Source organism: Ovis aries, chromosome 26 (genome assembly GCF_016772045.2).
Source record: "Ovis aries strain OAR_USU_Benz2616 breed Rambouillet chromosome 26, ARS-UI_Ramb_v3.0, whole genome shotgun sequence".
Taxonomy (NCBI): Eukaryota; Metazoa; Chordata; class Mammalia; order Artiodactyla; family Bovidae; genus Ovis; species Ovis aries.
This window is the reverse complement of record NC_056079.1, coordinates 2715194-2735028: the sequence shown is the minus strand read 5'-3', so window position 1 is coordinate 2735028 and position 19835 is coordinate 2715194. Positions and strand designations below refer to the sequence as shown.

General features: G+C 40.9%; 1 protein-coding gene across 1 annotated transcript in view; it reads left to right on the top strand.

Moving 5' to 3' along the window:
* The window catches only part of CSMD1 (CUB and Sushi multiple domains 1), a 2070567-nt gene that overhangs the window by 1637330 nt on the left and 413402 nt on the right, over positions 1-19835 (top strand). The window contains exons 13-17 of the mRNA XM_042241416.1: positions 4715-4897; positions 6746-7072; positions 8877-9071; positions 12202-12340; positions 15912-16099. Coding sequence (XP_042097350.1) covers positions 4715-4897; positions 6746-7072; positions 8877-9071; positions 12202-12340; positions 15912-16099 — 1032 coding nt within the window. The remainder of the gene's footprint in view (positions 1-4714; positions 4898-6745; positions 7073-8876; positions 9072-12201; positions 12341-15911; positions 16100-19835) is intronic.

The window sequence follows — 19835 nt, the reverse complement described above, 5'->3', positions numbered from 1 at the left end:
GCTCTGCTCCAGGCCAGCCCTGGCCTTATGTCTGGGTCAGGGAATACCAGTATCTTTGGTGGAGATGAAGCGCCACTAGACACTCTAAACCCTCAGCGTGGGAGCAGAAAGGCTTTCCGCACGGTGTGTCTACAACCACTTTACTTCCATGCACTCTGCAAAGTCAGGAGTTCCCAGACTCCGTTAATGTAGAAAGCAGTATTCCCACAAATGCCATTCATTCATTTCACTATAAAAAGTTATGAACTTTAGCATCACAGAGGCAAAAAGAAGCATCTAGAAGTCTAAGGCTTGCTAATCATCATAGTGATAGCTAATTTTAAGAGCCCTATATGCCAGGACTTATGTGAATTATATGGTTTCGCTCTCACAGCTGCCATGTGAGGTAGAAAGTAGTAAACTGAGGAAGTGAAAATGGAGACTTTTCAAGGCTAAATTGCATCAGATGGCCCAGCAGAGCCCGGGAATTCCCAAACCAAGTCTAGTGTTCTGATTCCTGACCTCAGAGCTGAGTCCTTGGCCAGGACCTTGGGCTCCTGACCCCTATTCCCCTGACAGGTCACATCAAATGGAAGCTCTTGTATCAGCTGCTTGTATATTTTGGAAATTAATCCTTTATCAGTTGTTTCATTTGCTATTATTTCCCCCCATTCTGAGGGCTGTCTTTCTCCTTGTTTGTAGTTTCCTTTGCTGTGCAAAAACTTTTAAGTTTAATTAGGTTCCACTTATTTATTTCCATTACCGAGGGAGGTGGGTCATAGAGGATCATACTTTGATGTATGTCACTGAGTATTCTGCTTATGTTTTCCTCTAAGAGTTTTATAGTTCCTGCTCTTACATTTATGTCTGTAATCCATTGTGAGTTTATCTTTGTGTATGGTATTCAGACTTTATTTTTTGGGGGCTCCAAAATCACTGCAGATTGCGATTGCAGCCATGAAATTAAAAGACGCTTACTCCTTAAAAGAAAAGTTATGACCAACCTAGATAGCATATTCAAAAGCAGAGATATTACTTAGCCAACAAAGGTCCGTCTAGTCAAGACTATGGTTTTTCCAGTTGTCATGTATAGATGCGAGAGTTGGACTGTGAAGAAGGCTGAGCGCCAAAGAATTGATGCTTTTGAACTGTGGTATTGGAGAAGACTCTTGAGAGTCCCTTGGACTGCAAGGAGATCCAACCAATCCATTCTGAAGGAGATCAACCCTGGGATTTCTTTGGGAGGAATGATGCTAAAGCTGAAACTCCAGTACTTTGGCCACCTCATGCGAAGAGTTGACTCATTGGAAAAGATTCTGATGCTGGGAGGGATTGGGGGCAGGAGAAGAAGGGGATGACCGAGGATGAGATGGCTGGATGGCATCACTGACTCGATGGACGCGAGTCTGAGTGAACTCCGGGAGTTGGTGATGGACAGGGAGGCCTGGCGAGCTGCGACTCATGGGGTTGCAAAGAGTTGGACACGACTGAGTGACTGAACTGAACTGAACTGATGGTGTTAGGAAGTGTTCTAATTTCATTCTTTTACATGGAGCTGTCCAGTTTTCCCAGCAGCACTATTGAAGAGACTGTCTTTTCCCCATTGTATATTCTTGCCTCCCTTGTCAAAAATAAGGTATCCATATGTATGTAGGTTTATCTCTGGACTTTCAATCTTTTTCCATTGGTCTATATTTCTGTGTTTTGTGTGTGTATATATGTGTGTGTGTGTGCCAGTATCATACTACCTTGATAACTATAACTTTGTAGTGTAGTCTGAAGTCATGAAGATTGATTACTCCAGATCCATTCTTCTTTCACAAGAGTGCTTTGGCTATTTGGGATCTTTTTTGTTTCCATATAAATTGTGAGAGTTTTTTGTTCTAGTTCTGCGAAAAATATCATTGGTAATTTGATAGCAATTGCACTGAATCTGTAGATTACATTTAGCAGAATAGTCATTTTCACAAAATTGATTCTTCCAACCCAGGAACATAGAATATCTCTCCATCTATTTACAAATCAATTCCGGAAAACAAATAACCCAATTAAAAAGTGGGAAAATGACCTAAACAGACATTTCTCCAAACAAGATATACAGATGGCTAATAGACACATTAAAAGATGCTCAAGATTGCTCATTATTAGAGAGCTGCAAATCAAAACTACAATGAAATATCACCTTACACTGGTCAGAATTGCCATCATCAAAAAATCTACAAACGATAAATACTGGAGAGGGTATGGAGAAAAGGGAACACTCTTGCACTGTTGGTAGAAATGTAAATTAGTACAGCTACTATGAAGAACACTATGGATATTCCTTTAAAAAGATAGAAATGAAACTGCCATATGACCCAGCAACCCCACTACCCTGAGGAAACAAAAATTGAAAAGGATACAGATGTTCATTGCAGCTCTGTTTACAACAGCTAGGACATGGAAGCAACCTAGAAATCCATCAACAGATAAATGGATAAAGAAGCTGTGGTACATATATACAGTGGAATATTACCCAGTCATAAAAAGGAATTTGAGTCATTTGAGTCAGTCCTAATGAGGTGGATGAACCTAGAGTCTGTTATACAGAGTGAAGTAAGTCAGAAAGAGAAAAACAAATACTGTATACTAATGCATATATGTGGAATCTAGAAAGATGGTACTGATGAACCTATTTGCAGAGCAGCAGTGGAATCAGACATAGAGAACAGACTTATGGACTTGGCTTGGGGGAGGAGGGAAGGAGAAGGTGGGCTGTGTGGAGAGAGTAACATGGAAAAATACATTACCATATATAAACTAGATAGCCGATGGGAATTTGCTGTATGACTCAGGGAACTCAAACTGGGGCTCTGTAACAACCTAGAGGGGTGGGATAGGGAGGGAGATGGGAGAGGGGTTCAAGTGGGAGGGGACATAGGTAAATCTATGGCTGATTCAACATCAAATCCATGTTGATGTTTGGTAGAAACCAACTCAATACTATAAAGCAATTATCTTTCAATGAAAAATGAATAAATTTTTTAAAAAGGCCTTTTCTGTTATAAACCACCGGTCCAAATTGCCTTCAGTCAATGAAATTTGGTTCAAGGTAATCCAAGCATTAAATTCAAGTAGACCCATTCCTGCCTTTGTTCAGCTCAGGTTCATCCACTTGCGCTCCAAGGCTGGTCCTTAAGGAAGAGTGTCCTCCAAGGCTTTCTTGGCCTGCATTGCATCCAGGAACGTTTTAGCTCCCATTTAACTGATACGATTTAGGCTGTCTTTTTAATTTGATAGCCTGAGCCATCAGAAGAATGTGATGAACTTGTTTGCACAAAGTGCCTGGTTTGGTTTAGTTTTGTGTTTCTTGTGCTAATTTGCTTCAAAAACAGATGGGCTGATATCCTACATGTTGAAGTTTCACCACCATTATATTGCCAGCTGATTTCACCTCTGAAACTCCTGAACACTCAGAAGTAGCGTTTCTTCTCTGGAGGAGAATACGCCATCTTTGGATCAATCTCTGAGCTTGGACAGGTTCCCCACAAGGCAGGAATGTACCTGAAAACCACCCAGAAATTCAGCTGAGTCACTTCCACAGACTTTCCAAACACGGAGACATCATCAGAAAGCATTTCTGTTGCTACATCTGAATTTGCTGTTGCTCACAGCAAGACGACTAAGTGCAAACACTTGAAGAATTCAGGAAGGACCATGAACTGAGAGATGTATCTGTGAGCCAAGCACAGAGAAACCTCCCTGAGTTGTGGAAACTCACCCTTCTCTTGCCTCCACTCCCAGCCCGGCAGAGGGTCTTTGGAACTTGTACTCAGATCATGTTGTGTATCTTCTGAAAACCCTACAAAATCTTCCCACAGAAACACCCTAGGCGGCTCTGGCCGAGCCCCTCCCTTCCTCTGCAGACCACCCCTTCCCCAGCATCTTGCTGCAGGTCCAGGCACCCTGGCCCATGTCTCCTTCATTACCTCACAAATTGTTACTGGTTCCCTCTATGTAATGTCAGCCCTGTGCGTGGGGGAATTTTGTCTTGTTTGTCCACTAACCTCTTTACCTAAAACAGAACCTGACGCACTGTAGGCCCTCAAGAAATACTTTTGTATGAATCAATGAATAAACATATTTCAGTTAATACATCTTGTATCACTAACATTTGTGACAGAGCAAAGTTGAAATGTGTGTATAATTTGGTGCATTTGTATCCACATGTCATTATAATCATGTGCTCATGAAAAGAGCCTTGAATCCACACGTTTTCTTTTCATCAGAAGACCATGAATATATTCATTTTGTTTCCTAAATGAGTTCTAACACCAATTTAAGGCAAATAATATTCTAAAGGATATATTGATTTAAATATTCAGTAGGGAATGAACCATCTTACTTGTGTGGTTTACATTAAAAAACACATCAGTTAAAACAAAATTGATGCTTACATTTTAACGGCAGCAGTTATGGACAGAATGAAGGAAAGGTGTAGACCAGGAAGAAACATATATTAATTTTAATATTTGCGTGGTCAACACATCTGTGTAGCTTTGTGTTTCCTTTGAAAGAAAAGTTAAACCCTTTTCTCCAAAATTTGAAGTATATATTTTTTCTGGCTTCTGCTAAATAAATATTAGATGAAACTGTTTATGGAAACAATGCAAAAGTCAACTGCTGTTCACTTTCTAAGCTGTTGAAAACGTTCACCATGTTTTCTCAACGGTCTGCTCATCTGTCCTCCTTTCAGAAATTGAGAAGGGAGGGTGCGGGGACCCAGGCATCCCAGCCTACGGGAAGCGGACCGGCAGCAGCTTCCTCCATGGAGACACACTCACATTCGAATGCCAGGCGGCCTTCGAGCTGGTGGGGGAGCGAGTCATCACATGTCAGCAGAACAACCAGTGGTCTGGCAACAAGCCCAGCTGTGTATGTGAGTACTCTCCTGGCGGAGTCTGTTCCAAGCTGCCCCGAGGGGTGGGAGAGGATCAGGGCATGCCCTGACGGGGGCTGGGGGAGATGTGACATTGGCCAGAAGCACTCAGGGCTGCTTGAATGCAGCTCTTCTTTCTCCACTGATGTAAAACCAGTCAGTGATGTTCTTACTACCAGACGGATACACTGTCGATGAGAGCTTTCCATGAGCAAGGTCCACAGAGCATCACTTGCATCCAGAAGGGCTGATGCCAGCTCTGTGAGCCATCCGTCGACAGGGCCTGGGGTCTTTGCAACCTAATATTGTCTTGTGACGGCTTCTCTGAGTACAGTTTCCTGAGCTGTACAGTAGGTTCTCATTAGTTATCTATCGTATGCATAGTGTCAGTGGTGCGTGGGACTTCCCAAGTGGCTGAGTGGTAAAGAATCCCCCTGCCAGTGCAGGAAATGCAAGAGATGCAGGTTTCATCTCTGGATTGGGAAGATCCCCCGGAGAAGGAAATGGCAACCCACTCCCGTATTCTTACCTGGAGAACCTCATGAACAGAGGAGCCTGGTGGGCGGCAGTCCACAGGGCTGCAGAGCGGAACATGACTGAGCCAGGACACACAATATCCTGTGACACTTAAAACGCAATTGTGAGCTTGAAGTGATGTCACTTTTTGCATTTCAGTGGAAGAATTGCCTGCTTCCTCCTGGTTGTTTTTTTTTTTTTTTTGTCTTGCTTTTAGTTTATTTTTTAAGGTTCTCATTAGTTGTTTATTTTATATATAGTATATAAAATATACTATATTTTGAATCTCCCAATTCATCCAACTCCCTCTTCCCGCTTTGGTGTCCATGTGTTTGTCCTCTACGTCTGCATCCCTGTTTCTGCTTTGTAAATGAGATTGTCTGTACCAAGTTTTTTCAGATTCCACATGTAAGAGTCAATATACAGTATTTGGTTTTCTCTTTCTAATTTATGTCACTCTGTATTATGGTCTCTCAGTCCCTTGTAAGTGATTTAACGAGTAGAAAAGAAGGACTACATAGCAGATTGAAAAACAGATTTTTTATACAACTAAGTATAGCAATAACCTGGAAACATATAGGAAATAATGTAAAATAATAAGCAAATCCACACCCTAGAAATAAGTCCAATCGATGTTCCCTCCCAAAGAATATGTATATAGACATATATAAAACATATACCTTACTGATTTCTCAGTACACATTAAGTAAATATTCCAAGAGACTTTTATATTAGCCACCAAGATTTGGTCTGATTTTCCAAGTTGTTCTTTAATCATCGTTACCCTGTAAATGACTTAAAATTTAATTTCAAAAAACGTGCTTTAAGGCACATGCAAAATTTAAAATGAAAAATAGGAAACTGATTAGAATCAACCTTGTTTTCTGGAAATTGTCCTTATGAAACCAGCATAATTTTTCATATTAATATTTGCTCTTCTGAAGGAAGAAAGTTATAACAAGAAATCTTAATATTTGCCACAAGTTTCAGTCAACTTGATAGTTATTTTTGAATCAAGCATACACTTGATTATATATAGGAGATGGTTGTTCTGTATGTTGAACTTAATCTGTTCACAAACCGGGACAATCCCTGCTCAGAGAACTGAGGTTCCCATATATGTTGAGGCCAAAAAACATAAAAACAGAAGCTGGATTGTAACAAATTCAGTAGATATTCTCAAAATAAAAAAAAAAAAGAAAGAAAGAAAAAGGTGAACCATCCTAGTTAACTGCTGGTATAGACCTTCCTTCCCAGGTCCTTGGCACATAGCCAGATCTTCAGATGTGGACAAAATTGTTTGAAACTATTATTATCTGTGTGTCTTCACAGTTTCCTGTTTCTTCAACTTTACGGCATCATCAGGAATCATCCTCTCACCGAATTACCCAGAAGAGTACGGTAACAACATGAACTGCGTCTGGCTGATCATCTCTGAGCCGGGCAGCAGAATTCACCTCATCTTTAATGACTTTGACGTGGAGCCTCAGTTTGACTTCCTTGCGGTCAAAGATGACGGGATTTCAGACATAACTGTGCTGGGCACGTTCTCAGGCCATGAGGTGCCATCCCAGCTGGCCAGCAGTGGGCACATCGTCCGTCTGGAGTTCCAGTCGGATCACTCCACCACCGGCCGAGGCTTCAACATCACCTACACCAGTAAGTGCATCCACACCCACCCCGCGTCCATGGTCTCCGCTGGCTCTTCTCTGGGGTTTTATGGTCACAGTTCACAAAATTATATAACATTATCCTGAGAAACTAAAAAAAGACCCCACTCTGTTGTGGTGTCTTGGTCACTCACCCCTATAGTGAGGACTGGTGGCTCACATACTTCTCTCTCTCTGGTTTTCCTTCCACCCGTCCGTCCATCCATCCATCCACCCCTGTGTCCTCCATGCAATAGAATAGAGTAGTGAAAAGCAGTGAGGTATTTGGAGTCGGGAGTCATGGATTATAACACCTGCTAAATGTATGGACTTGGCCTTCCCAGATGACCTAGTAGTAAAAAATCTGCCTGCAATGTGGGTGACCCAATTTTGATTCCTGGGTTGGGAAGATCCCCTGGAGAAGAGAATGGCTACCCACTCCAATATTCGTGCCTGGAAAATCCCATGGACAGAGTAGCCTGGCGGGCTACAGTCCAGTGGGTTGCAAAGAGTTGGACACAACTGAGCAACTAAACAACAACTCGTATGTACTCAGTGAATTTTGATAAGACAGCTAACTTTTCTTTGCTTCAGACTCCTCATTTGATCATAGCTTATACTTAAGACCATCTGCTTAAATTGTACAGTTGAGGGAATAAAGTAAGATAATAATGTTAAACAGGAGTTATAAGCTAAAATGTACTGACTGCCTCCTTCTCTTGGGTGATCTGCTTAGGATTTGACAGAAATTGTTTCATTTAACATTGCAGCAACTCTGGACTATAAGCTTCATCGTCCTCATTCTGTAAATAAAGAAAAGTAGGCTCCGATAGTGGAGAAGGCAATGGCAACCCACTCCAGTACTCTTGCCTGGAAAATCCCATGGCCAGAGAAGCCTGGAAGGCTGCAGTCCATGGGGTCATGAAGAGTCAGACATGACTGAGCGACTTCACTTTCACTTTCATGCATTGGAGAAGGAAATGGCAACCCACTCCAGTATTCTTGCCTGGAGAATCCCAGGGACGGGGGAGCCTGGTGGGCTGCCGTCTATGGGGTTTCATGGAGTCAGACACGACTGAAGTGACTTCTCAGCAGCTGCAGCAGGCTCCAATAGGGGCTTCCCAGATGACTCAGCAGTAAAGAATCTGCCTGCAATGCAGGAGACACAGGAGACTTGAGTTCAGTCTCTGGATTGAGAAGGTCCTCTGGAGAAGGAAGCAGCAACCCACTCCAGAATTCTTTGCCTAGAAAACTCCATGGACAGAGGAGATAGGCGGGCTACATAAGGAGAAGGCAAAGGGATAAGGGGGTGGCAGAGAATGAGATGGTTAGATGGCATCACCAACTCAATGGACATGAATTTGAGCAAACTCTGGGAGACAGTGGAAGACAGAGGAGCCTGGAGGGCTGCAGTCCAGGCACAACTTAGCAAATGAACCACAGAAAGGCTCAGATGACCAGAGCAGTCTTCCCAGGGACAGGTAGTAAGTGCAAGGGCTGGGATGCTAACCCAGATGTGCCAGAACCAAAATCCTTTTCTGTCACCTACGTATCTCATCTCCATTTTTCTTAGTGAAAAAGTACCTTCCAATTTTGGGATGCTGTGTGGATGATAATGAGGTCTATCTATCCATCTCTCTCCTTCTGTCTCTCTAGGTATCAATATTCTGTTTATTGAATGTATCTATCTATCTCTGAAAAATAGCTAAAACTGCTTTATAAGTGGTTCTGCTTTCTTTTTTAATACTCATGATTAATATTCAAGTGTTTTTGTTTTTTTTTTTACTCCAATTTTTTTTTTTTTTTCTTTTCAGCATTTGGTCAAAACGAGTGCCACGATCCTGGCATACCCATAAATGGGCGGCGTTTTGGTGACAGGTTCCTGCTGGGGAGCTCAGTCTCTTTCCACTGTGATGATGGATTTGTCAAAACGCATGGCTCGGAGTCCATCACCTGCATCCTGCAGGATGGGAACGTGGTCTGGAGCTCCACCGTCCCCCGCTGCGAAGGTGTGGGCCCCTCCCGTCTGCCTCTTACCTTCCTCTGAAAGGGAGCCTCTGACAGAAAATGAACGAGCAAACAGACAGCAACCCTGGTTCCTAAGGCTGCCATAGCCGACCGAGAACCACCAAGTGGTGGCGGGACAGTAGGAGCTAGCGTCTCACGGTCCTGGAGACTGGAAGTCCAAGGTCAGGTGTCAGCAGGGCAGGCTCTGAGGGGAGCAGATGTTCCAGGCCCCTCTCCTGGCTTCTGGGGCTTTGCTTGTCTTGGCTTGTAGAAGCAGCATCCACACATTCTCCCTGTGAGAATGCATCTCTGTCCCAGTCCCCTCCTTCTAAGGACACCCATCATATTGGACTAGGGCCTGCTCTAATGCCCTCATCTTGACTAATCATGTCTGCAGTAACTTTCTTTCCAAATATAGTCCCATTTTAAGATGCTGGGATTAGGAATCCAAAGTAGCATCTCAGGGGGAGCGTAATTCATCCTCTGTTAACAGCATCATTTTTAGTTAACTGTTTTTTTGCCCTTGGTGTAACTGACATATATACAACCTAACTAGTTTTCTTCTTGACATTTCACTCTAGTTACCTGTATAGGAAAACCAAAGGGGAAAGAATTAAGAAGGGTATTACTTTTAATGTATATTCAGGTAGGGGAATATTTACTTATGATATATACTCAAACCCCTCTTATCAGAATTGTCCGTGCATAATGAGCTAAGAAAACTTAATAAAAGTATCGCTCATAAATACCAAGGAAATGTAGATCTGTTTAAAGAGTACAAGTTTTAGAGCAGCTTTTGATTCACAGCAAAATTGAAGGGAAGGTACAGAGATGTCCTGTGCACCCCCTGCCCTCCTATACGCACAGCCTCCCCCATCAGCAAGGTCCTCCATCAGGTGGTGCATTTTTTATAACTGATGAACCTACAGGGATAAGTCATTATCACCCAGAGTCCACAGGCTCACTCTCGTGATTGTCCATTTGCTGGGCTTGGGCCAATGTATATCGTGGTGTATCTACCACGATGGTGACCTACAGGGTATTGTAACTGCCCTAAAATCTCCCCACTCCACCCATCCACCTCCACCCCACCCCATGTTTACTCACCAGTGTTGGGAGCAGGGTTACACTTCACCACCTTGCCCTGTCCCCAGCCCTGCCTCCAGAGTCATTTCTCATTGTTTCAAGGACCAGCATTATCTTCAGTCATCATTGGCTGACCCTCCTAAATTTACAGAAAGATGTTCTCATTTCTGCAGTTTCACAAATTGTTAAGACAATTTGGTGGACTATCAGCACCACCCCAGGATGAACACTTGATCAGCTGAAGAGCAAGAAATCCACAGTAGGAGTTCCCTTTTTGTTTATTTTTACTGCTTTTTTAAAATATGGGGTTTTTAAAAATAGTTTAAATTTTATTAGTGTTAATAACTGAATAGGTCATTATCCTTTATAAATCAGTAAGCTTAGAATCAGGATTCTAAAATAAATGGTATGAATACTGGGGCAGGACTAAATGTGTTTGTACTTACTGCTTGAGGAAGTGTATCACTACTAACTTTGAGGTATGACTAATTTTATGAGAAAGAAGACAAGCAATACTCTCTAATCTCTGTTCTCTCTGCCACATTCTCGCTGTGGGTGTGCTCGCCTGCAGTAGGTGGTGTGAAGATGGGTCTAAGCTTCAGGGCCGGTACATTCCTTTGCAGTAGGGGGAATAAAGGGGCATCAGTCAGCAGCAGGTGAGCAATCCCATAGAGTCAGACAAAAGGAGCCAGTATCACTTTAAATGTGAGTGGCAATTCTCTCCTTGTTTGAAAGGGACATTCTGATGAAGTTCAAGGCAAACCCCAGGTATGGGTTGTTAACAACAATAGCTAAGCCCCTCAACACAGAGGACTGTGTGTGTGCTTAGTTACTTAGTCATGTCCGACTCTCTGAGACCCCATGGACTGTAGCCCACCAGGCTCCTCTGTCCTTGGGATTTCCCAGGCAAGGATACTAGAATGGGTTGTCATTTCCTGCTCCAGAGGATCTTCCCAACCCAGGGATCGAACCCGTTGGCAGGAGGATTCTTTACCATTAGTGCCAGCTGGGAATCCAAAACACAGACTAGTTAATGGTGAAAGAGATTGTTAAAGTTTATCTGTACTGAGAAACTCAATTGCTGAGAGAAAGATTTTTCTGTCTTTGTTTAACACCTAACCAGCTTTTATTCTTCTGTGCAATTCAGTGTCATTAAAAAACACAAGTTACCTTGAGGGAAAAATGACTGTACAAGAATATATCTCTATGGCAACAACTTTTAAACTTCAAAGAAAATTGGAGATTTCCTGGCAAAATATAAATTACCCAAAGTGATCCAATGAAAAGTGCAAAATGTGAATAAACAAAGTACTATAAAAGAGATTTGAAAGAAAAAGAATTTAGTAAATTATATATGGCAAATTACTTTAATGAAATGAAGATACCTTGAAGTGAATCAACACATACACATATTTTAAAATACGCACACACTGCAGAATATTTTAATTGTAGATGCGAGGCAATTAAGTCTGTCAGCAGACATTTGTTGACATGAATACACGTAAGATATGAGTTTCGGTGGTATCCCTGCCTCGTGACTCTGTTGTGATGATTGAACGTGATAATTCCTGGGAGGTGTTTGGCACTGACCACTCTCTCAGACTGTACCATTAATACCATTGTTAGGTGAAAAGAACTTTACTGAAGGTTGATGACAAATGCCCAGGTGTGAAATAGACGTGCTCTGATTTCACTATTCTCAGTTTACTTGGAAATAACTGGTGGCTCAGATGGTAAAGAATCCTCTGTGGATGCAGGAGACTTGAGTTTGATCCCTGGGTTGGGAAGATCCCCTGAAGTAGGGAATGGCAGCCCACCCCAGTTTTCTTGCCTGGAGAATCCCATTAACAGAGGAGCCTGGCGGGCTACAGTCCTTGGGATCACAAAGAGTTGGACATGACTGAGCTACTAACAAACTTTCAACCATTGCTTGAATACTAGAAACCATCAAGTCTATGAACTCAGGAATGAATCCCTGCTGTTTCTGAGGTGCTGCTATGGTACATGTACATGATTTGACCTTCTGACCCCTGCATCATTTTTCAGCCCCATGTGGAGGACATCTGACAGCTTCAAGTGGAGTGATTTTGCCCCCAGGATGGCCAGGGTATTACAAAGATTCCTTAAATTGTGAATGGATAATTGAAGCAAAACCAGGACACTCTATCAAAATCACTTTTGATAGGTAAGAAAAAACTTTGGTTTCCTTAATTTGGACCTGATGACCCATGAATACCCAGCGTTTTTATTTAAATGGATCTTAAGTCTTTAGAAAGATGAGGTTTTCACCTTTGGTTCCCCTAAAGGAGTTCATTTAGAACAGGTGTTTGCTCAGTAAGTTCTGTTCTTCTCTGTTTTGTCCTCTAAGCCCACAGTTAAGGCACCTCTGCAGACGTGCTTGAGGGTGTGGTGGCCCCAGACAGCATTCCCAGTGTTCACAGTCACTGGCCCTTGAGTCCAGTTCTGTACTTTGGACCTGAAGGTGGAATTAATTCTGCTTGGTGTTTTATTGCAAATGGAGCCCTTCAACCCTTAGGGGTTTGCAGAGCACAAAAGAAGAGCTCTGTGGCTTTCGGAGTGGCTCTGGGAAACTGAAAGGTGGTCTGGGTTGCAGAGTTAATAGCAGACTGTGAGCAACAGATTTCTTACCTTTTAATTAACCACGAGTGGTTCCATCACTGGAGTGCTGCTCAGCTTGGCTGTTGGATAATGCATTTGATAATCTAAAAAAGAAGAAGCATGCTATTTGAATTCTCCATGATAAAATATTGTCCGGATTGTCTCAACCATTGATTTGAAAATTAAGAACCAAAAATGCTATAGAATGGACCCAAATGCTTTAAAATCCAAGGAAGTATCTCTGTTTAGTGTTTCAAGGTTAATATCTGAGCAAACTGAGCTCTCTCCAGAAATGAGCTTCTTAAGCAGACTGAGTCTAGGGTTCTAGTATTCAGAATATTACAATGTCTCAAGACAGATATACCTTATGACATTATTTTGTACACTAATTGCCTAATACTCAATGATAGCATCCATAAAGGAAAGGTTTTTAGCAGGACTTGTATTATCACTTAGTAAATGGGGTTGCTAAGAGTTGGACACAACTGAGTGACTTCACTTTCACTTTTCACTTTCATGCATTGGAGAAGGAAATGGCAACCCACTCCAGTGTTCTTGCCTGGAGAATCCCAGGGACGGGGGAGCCTGGTGGGCTGCCGTCTATGGGGTCGCACAGAGTCGGACATGACTGATGAGACTTAGCAGCAGCAGCAGCAACTGTTTATATTTGAAGTTATTATTGACATTATTATATCTGATGGGATAATTATGACTTCAGTAGGATAATCTTTCAGAAGAAAAGAAAAAAAATGGTCTATGTATTCATTATATTAGAGAATGGGTTCTGGCATATAATATTAGTCAATGGAAAAAAGAACTTTATAAGTATTAAATAAATTGAATTTAGTTTCTTATTATAATGTTTTATACTTTCTAGTATTGAGAGGGGAAATAAGCAGACACACACCCTGATTCCCAGCAGCACATCACATTTACCTCATTTAGTAAAAATGGTGATTTCACATTCTGGTTTGGCACAATTTATTAGTGTTCCATTTTCAGTTGCTGAAAAAAAATACTCATAATTTTCCTCAGTCTTGTCTTTTTTATATTATTGGACTATGGTATTTGCTAAATTCCAGCATTTCGGATATTTTTAGACATTTGTGATTTTTTTTACCCTGTACATTGCACACAGTCTTGTAAAGATTACTTGCGTAGTGCTTAGGTTTATGACTTGAGCTGTGGGCTGGCATCCTAATAAAGGGTGTGTTTACACAAACAGTTTTAAATTCCACACTGAGGGTATTGTTATGCAGTGTGTGATGAGTTGCCAGATGATGGAAATTATTTACATTTCTCTTTCTGAAGTTGCCCTGGAGATCCTCCAGCTGCTGAGGTGTGCCCTCTATCTGTCCTGGCTGTCTCTCAAGATGAAAGTTGTGAAAACTTCAGGGCAGATCCTGGACATGAGATTTATCCCATGTTCATCTAGGCTTCTTGAATGTGAACTCGGATAAACTGTGAAGCCATAGACGCTTTAGAGAACATTTTTCATAGTAAAATGCAAAGCTGCCCTCTCTCTCCACCCCCAAATGCCTGGCCTCTGACCATATTCTGACCTAGCCACATGCTACACCAGTTGGTTGAATTCCTCTTTGTGGAAGATAAAGGGTCAGGGACCATCCTAAGTTAGTTGCAAGAATATATTATTATTATGCATTCACACAAAGAAAGGGCTTTCCAGATGGCACTGGTGTAAAGAAGCTTCCTGCCAGTGCAGGAGACACCAGAGACATGGGCTCCATCCTGGAGTTGGGAAGATCCCCTGGAGGAGGGTGAGGGACCCAGTCCAGTATACTTGCTTGGAGAATCCCATGGACAGAGGTGTGTAGTGGGCTATAGTCCATACGGTCACAAAGAGTCAGACAGGACTGAGCAACTATACACACACACAAATACACACAAAGAAAATTGTGTGATTTAATGATCAACAGGGCAGGGTCCTTTGATTTCATCTTTTTCCATTGCTCTGTGCTAGGGGCCTAAGACGGCCGCTCTGTCCCTTCGTTCTCCTCCCTGCCAGCACCATGCAATGCCCACCTTGGGGACCATGGCACAGGCTTCCCCCGAATTCCCTGATCACTGAGTGCATCAGAGGCTCCGGCAGTGAGCTGCTCCCTGGGGACCACGCCAGACCCTTTGAAAGCCGGTTAGCTCAGACGGGCCCATTTACACAATTATCTCAGTGTCTGGAATGGCACCTCCGCTGTATCAGAGAGCACCCAAGTGGCTGCAACTCTGTATGAGCATAACACCAGACCAGGTTCTCTGGAGGCATAAGTCCTTACGGGAAGGAAAGTGAGGCACTTCTTGGAAGCTGGTCTAACTTTCTCAAATCACTGAAGTAGCATTTGCTTTCTGAAGCCCAGTGTCCTTCCACTGTCATACGGAGGCCATGCAGCTTTAGTGCTTCCCAGGTCTACTATGTTCTACTTTTCTGTCTATTCATTCTATTGTTTTTGAGAGCTTGATATTGAAACTCCAACTAAAAATCTTAATTTATCAACTTAATAAAACAATTATAATATATAGTGGAACTATTATATATGTAACGTTGCTTTGTATTTTCCAAGTCTCCAAGTATGTTATCATACTTTCATAATTAAAAACATTAAAAAAAGAAAAAAGATAGTTAGTGCAGCTTTAAAAGGCACAGGATTCTGTATTTCAGGAAAAGTATTTAAAGTAGTGTCATGTTGTTTGATTTACCTCTTTCCTTTAGGAGATCATGTCACTTCAATATGCTCATTTTAAGAAATCTGTAATCATGTTATACTGGGGATCATGAAAAAATGGTCTGAAAATGCATCTTGATTGACTTTCACTGATTGTTGATTCTGTGTCTGTCTATCTACTGGCTCACAGTATTTATATTTTAAAGCTGAATGACTCCCCCCCACCCTATTTGTGATATTACTGGACAGAGTACTCAGTCATGGGGAAGGCTGTGGGGCTGAACAGAAGTTAGTAATAACCTTAGATACCACATGCGCCAGTCTGAGAGTGCATCTGTATCTGGGTCTATTTACTTCTCTTGCTGTACCTGGGTTTTCACTCAGTGAGCAAAGACACAAGATGCCTGTAAGTTAGCACTGCCCTGCATTTCTCTTCTCACTGGACACACTTGCCTGCAGATTCCAAACCGAAGTCAACTACGACACACTGGAGGTCAGAGACGGGCCAGCCAGCTCGTCCCCGCTGATCGGGGAGTACCACGGCACACAGGCGCCACAGTTCCTCATCAGCACGGGCAACTTCATGTACCTCCTGTTCAGCACAGACAACAGTCGGTCCAGCGTGGGATTCCTCATTCGCTATGAGAGTAAGTGGTCCCCATGCCAGGGCCCTGCCCTATTGCCAGGTGGAACTCGGCGCATGCAGTCTCACTGAGTCACGTGGCAGGAGGCTTGCTGGTTCCCGTTTCTTTCCACACTGCACTGCGTAATCCTCAGGACTTTCTCTGTGAAGGACAGAGTGCCTTCATGATTTTTAATTCACAACTCAAAAAGAAGACACAGTGATTTATTATAAAATAAGATAATAAAATCACTAAAACAATGAAATATGTTCATTTACTTCACAATGTAATATAATAATAAATTTCTACTATTATAAAATATACCTACTGGCCAAATGAGCTACATGAAATGTCACTAAAATTATGCATCCTAAGCAATTTTTTTTTGCTAGAAAAGTGGTTAGGGCAGTCCTGGTACTTATTTGTGATTATGTATATGGCCATTTCACCAGGTAGGGGGCGTGGAACTAAGAGAAGGATTAAGAAGGAACTAAGAGAGAAAGCCCAGCTGAACTGTCACTAAACGACAAACAGCTACTATCAGTAATATCAACTACTATCAAAAACATTTAAGAACAATGATTATAAATAATTAAACACAATTGCTAAGCTATCATAATGCAGTGTGTTCTGTAAAGTAACCCCAGTTTCCTTCCTGTTGTGGTTTTTATCCATCCGTCCAAGTTTGGCTCTTCGCTTTAGCTTCTCACATCAGGAGATCACGGGACTATATCATTTGGTTGTAATATCTGTGCCTATCCTTCTGAAGTGAAGTGGAGTGGGACTGAGCTTGGGATGTTTTTTCTGCTGCTAGTCAGCACTTCCCTTCTCTGAAAAATCTTCACATCCAGAATAGGATGAAAAAGATGAATGGGAGCAGGTCAGTATGGAATCCAGTGCAGGAATACATGCTTGCTTGCTTGCTTGCTTTTTTTTTTTTTTTACAACGTTTTAGAGTCTTTCCTAAAATACACTAAATGAACTTTTAATGTGTAAAAGCACAGGTAATTTTATAAATGTATGAAAGAGCCATATCTCACTTGCTGAAATTTTAATCTTTTTTTTGCCTTGCCTTCTTTTCCTGACATCTTATACTGCTACTCATGTTAATCTTGCCCAATCTTCACTCCAAAGAAAAGTGATGACTTAAAGGACATTAAAAATTAATGAAGTGGAAAAGGTTCTCCTTCTTAAAATGTACTTTGTTTTAAAAAAATGTAAATTTGATATAAGTACTACACATATGGAGCATATCTAATAATTACTAAATGAAGCTTTAATGTATAAAAACACATGTATTTTATAAATATATGAAAGGTCCATATCTCACTTGCTGAATTTTTAATCTTTTTTCTTTTCTTGCCTTCTTTCCTGACATCACCCACTGCTACTCATGTTAATCTTGCCCAAACCCTTTCTAACACCTAAAATTAATAACGTGTACATTTCTCTGTTTGACAGGCTTATCTATATAATTATATGCAAACATATATATGCAAATACACATATAAGGTTATATGTAATTTTGACTAAATATGAAATTATATTTTATTCATATTCTGATAATAAGAAATTAATTGTCATTGATTTATAGAATACTTTTATATTTAATTCAAATTATTATATAAGCTACATATATATAGAATTTATATCAAACTTATATTTTTTTAAGACTTGAGGAGATAATAGTTGAAAACCCTAAAATGGGGAAGGAAATACTCACCCAAGTCCAAGAAACCCAGAGAGTCCCAAACAGGATAAACCCAAGGTGAAAGACCCCAAGACACATATTTATTAAATTAACAAAGATCAAACATAAAGAACAAATATTAAAAGCAGCAAGGGAAAAACAACAAATAACACACAAGGGGATTCCCATAAGGATAACAGCTGATCTTTCAATAGAAACTCTTCAGGACAGGAGGGAAGCACAGGACATATGTAAAGTGATGAAGAAAATAACCTATAGCCCAGGTTACTATACCCAGCAAGGATCTCATTCAAATATGTAGGAGATATCAAAAGCTTTACACACAAGCAAAAGCTGAGAGAATTCAGCACCACCAAACCAGCACTCCAACAAATGCTAGAGGATCTTCTCCAGACAGGAAACACAGAAAGGGTGTATAAACTCGAACCCAAAACAATAAAGCAAATGGCAATGGGATCGTACTTATCAATAATTACCTTAAATATAAATGAGTTGAATGCCCCAACCAAAAGGCAATGACTGGCTGAATGGATAAAAAAACAAGGCCCCTATATATGTTGTCTACAAGAGACCCACCTCAAACCAAGGGACACATACAGACTGAAAGTGAAGGGCTGGAAAAAGATATTCCACGCAAATAGAGACCAAAAGAAAGCAGGAGTGGCAATACTCATATCCGATAAAATAGACTTTAAAACAAAGGCTGTGAAAAGAGACAAAGAAGGCCACTACATAATGATCAAAGGATCAATCCAAGAAGAAGATGTAACAATTATAAATATATATGTACCCAACATAGGAGCACCGCAATATGTAAGACAAATGCTAAGAAGTATGAAATGGGAAATTAACAATAACACAATAATAGCAGGAGACTTTAATACCCCACTCACTCCTATAGATAGATCAACTAAACAGAAAATTAACAAGGAAACACAAACTTTAAATGATACAATAGACCAGTTAGACCTAATTAATATCTACAGGACATTTCAGCCCCAAACAATAAATTTCACCTTTCTCTCAAGTGCACAAGCAACATTCTGCAGGATAGATCACATCCTGGGCCATAAATCTAGCCTTGGTAAATTCAGAAAAATTGAAATCATTCCAAGCATCTTTTCTGACCACAACGCAGTAAGATTAGATCTCAATTACAGGAGAAGAACTATTAAAAATTCCAACATATGGAGGCTGAACAACACTCTGCTGAATAAATAACAAATCACAAAAGAAATAAAAATATGCATAGAAATGAATGAAAATGAATACACAACAACTCTCAAAACCTGTTGGATGCTGTAAAAGCAGTGCTAAGGGGAAGGTTCATAGCAATACAGGCATACCTCAAGAAACAAGAAAAAAGTCAAATAAATAACCTAACTCTACACCTAAAGCAACCAGAAAAGGAAGAAATGGAGAACCCCAGGGTTAGTAGAAGGAAAGAAATCTTAAAATTTAGGGCAGAAATAAAGGCAAAAAAAAGAGAGAGAGAGAGAGAGAAACCATAGCAAAAATCAACAAAATCAAAAGCTGGTTCTTTGAAAGGATAAATAAAATTGACAAACCACTATCCAGACTCATTAAGAAACGAATGGAGAAAAATCAAATCAATAAAATTAGAAATGAAAATGGAGAGATCACAACAGACAACACAGAAATACAAAGGATCATAAGAGACTACTATCAGCAATTATATGCCAATAAAATGGACAACTTGTAAGAAATGGACAAATTCTTAGAAAACTACAACTTTACAAAACTGAACCAGGAAGAAATAGAAAATCTTAACAGACCCATCACAAGCAAGGAAATTGAAACTGTAATCAGAAATCTTTCAGCAAACAAAAGCCCAGGTCCAGATGGCTTCACAGCTGAAGTCTACCAAAAATTTAGAGAAGAGCTAACACTTATCCTACTCCAACTCTTCCAGAAAATTTCTGAGAAAGGTAAACTTCCAAACTCATTCTATGAGGCCACCATCACCCTAATACCAAAACCTGACAAAGATGCCACAAAAAAAGAAAACTACAGGCCAATATCACTGAT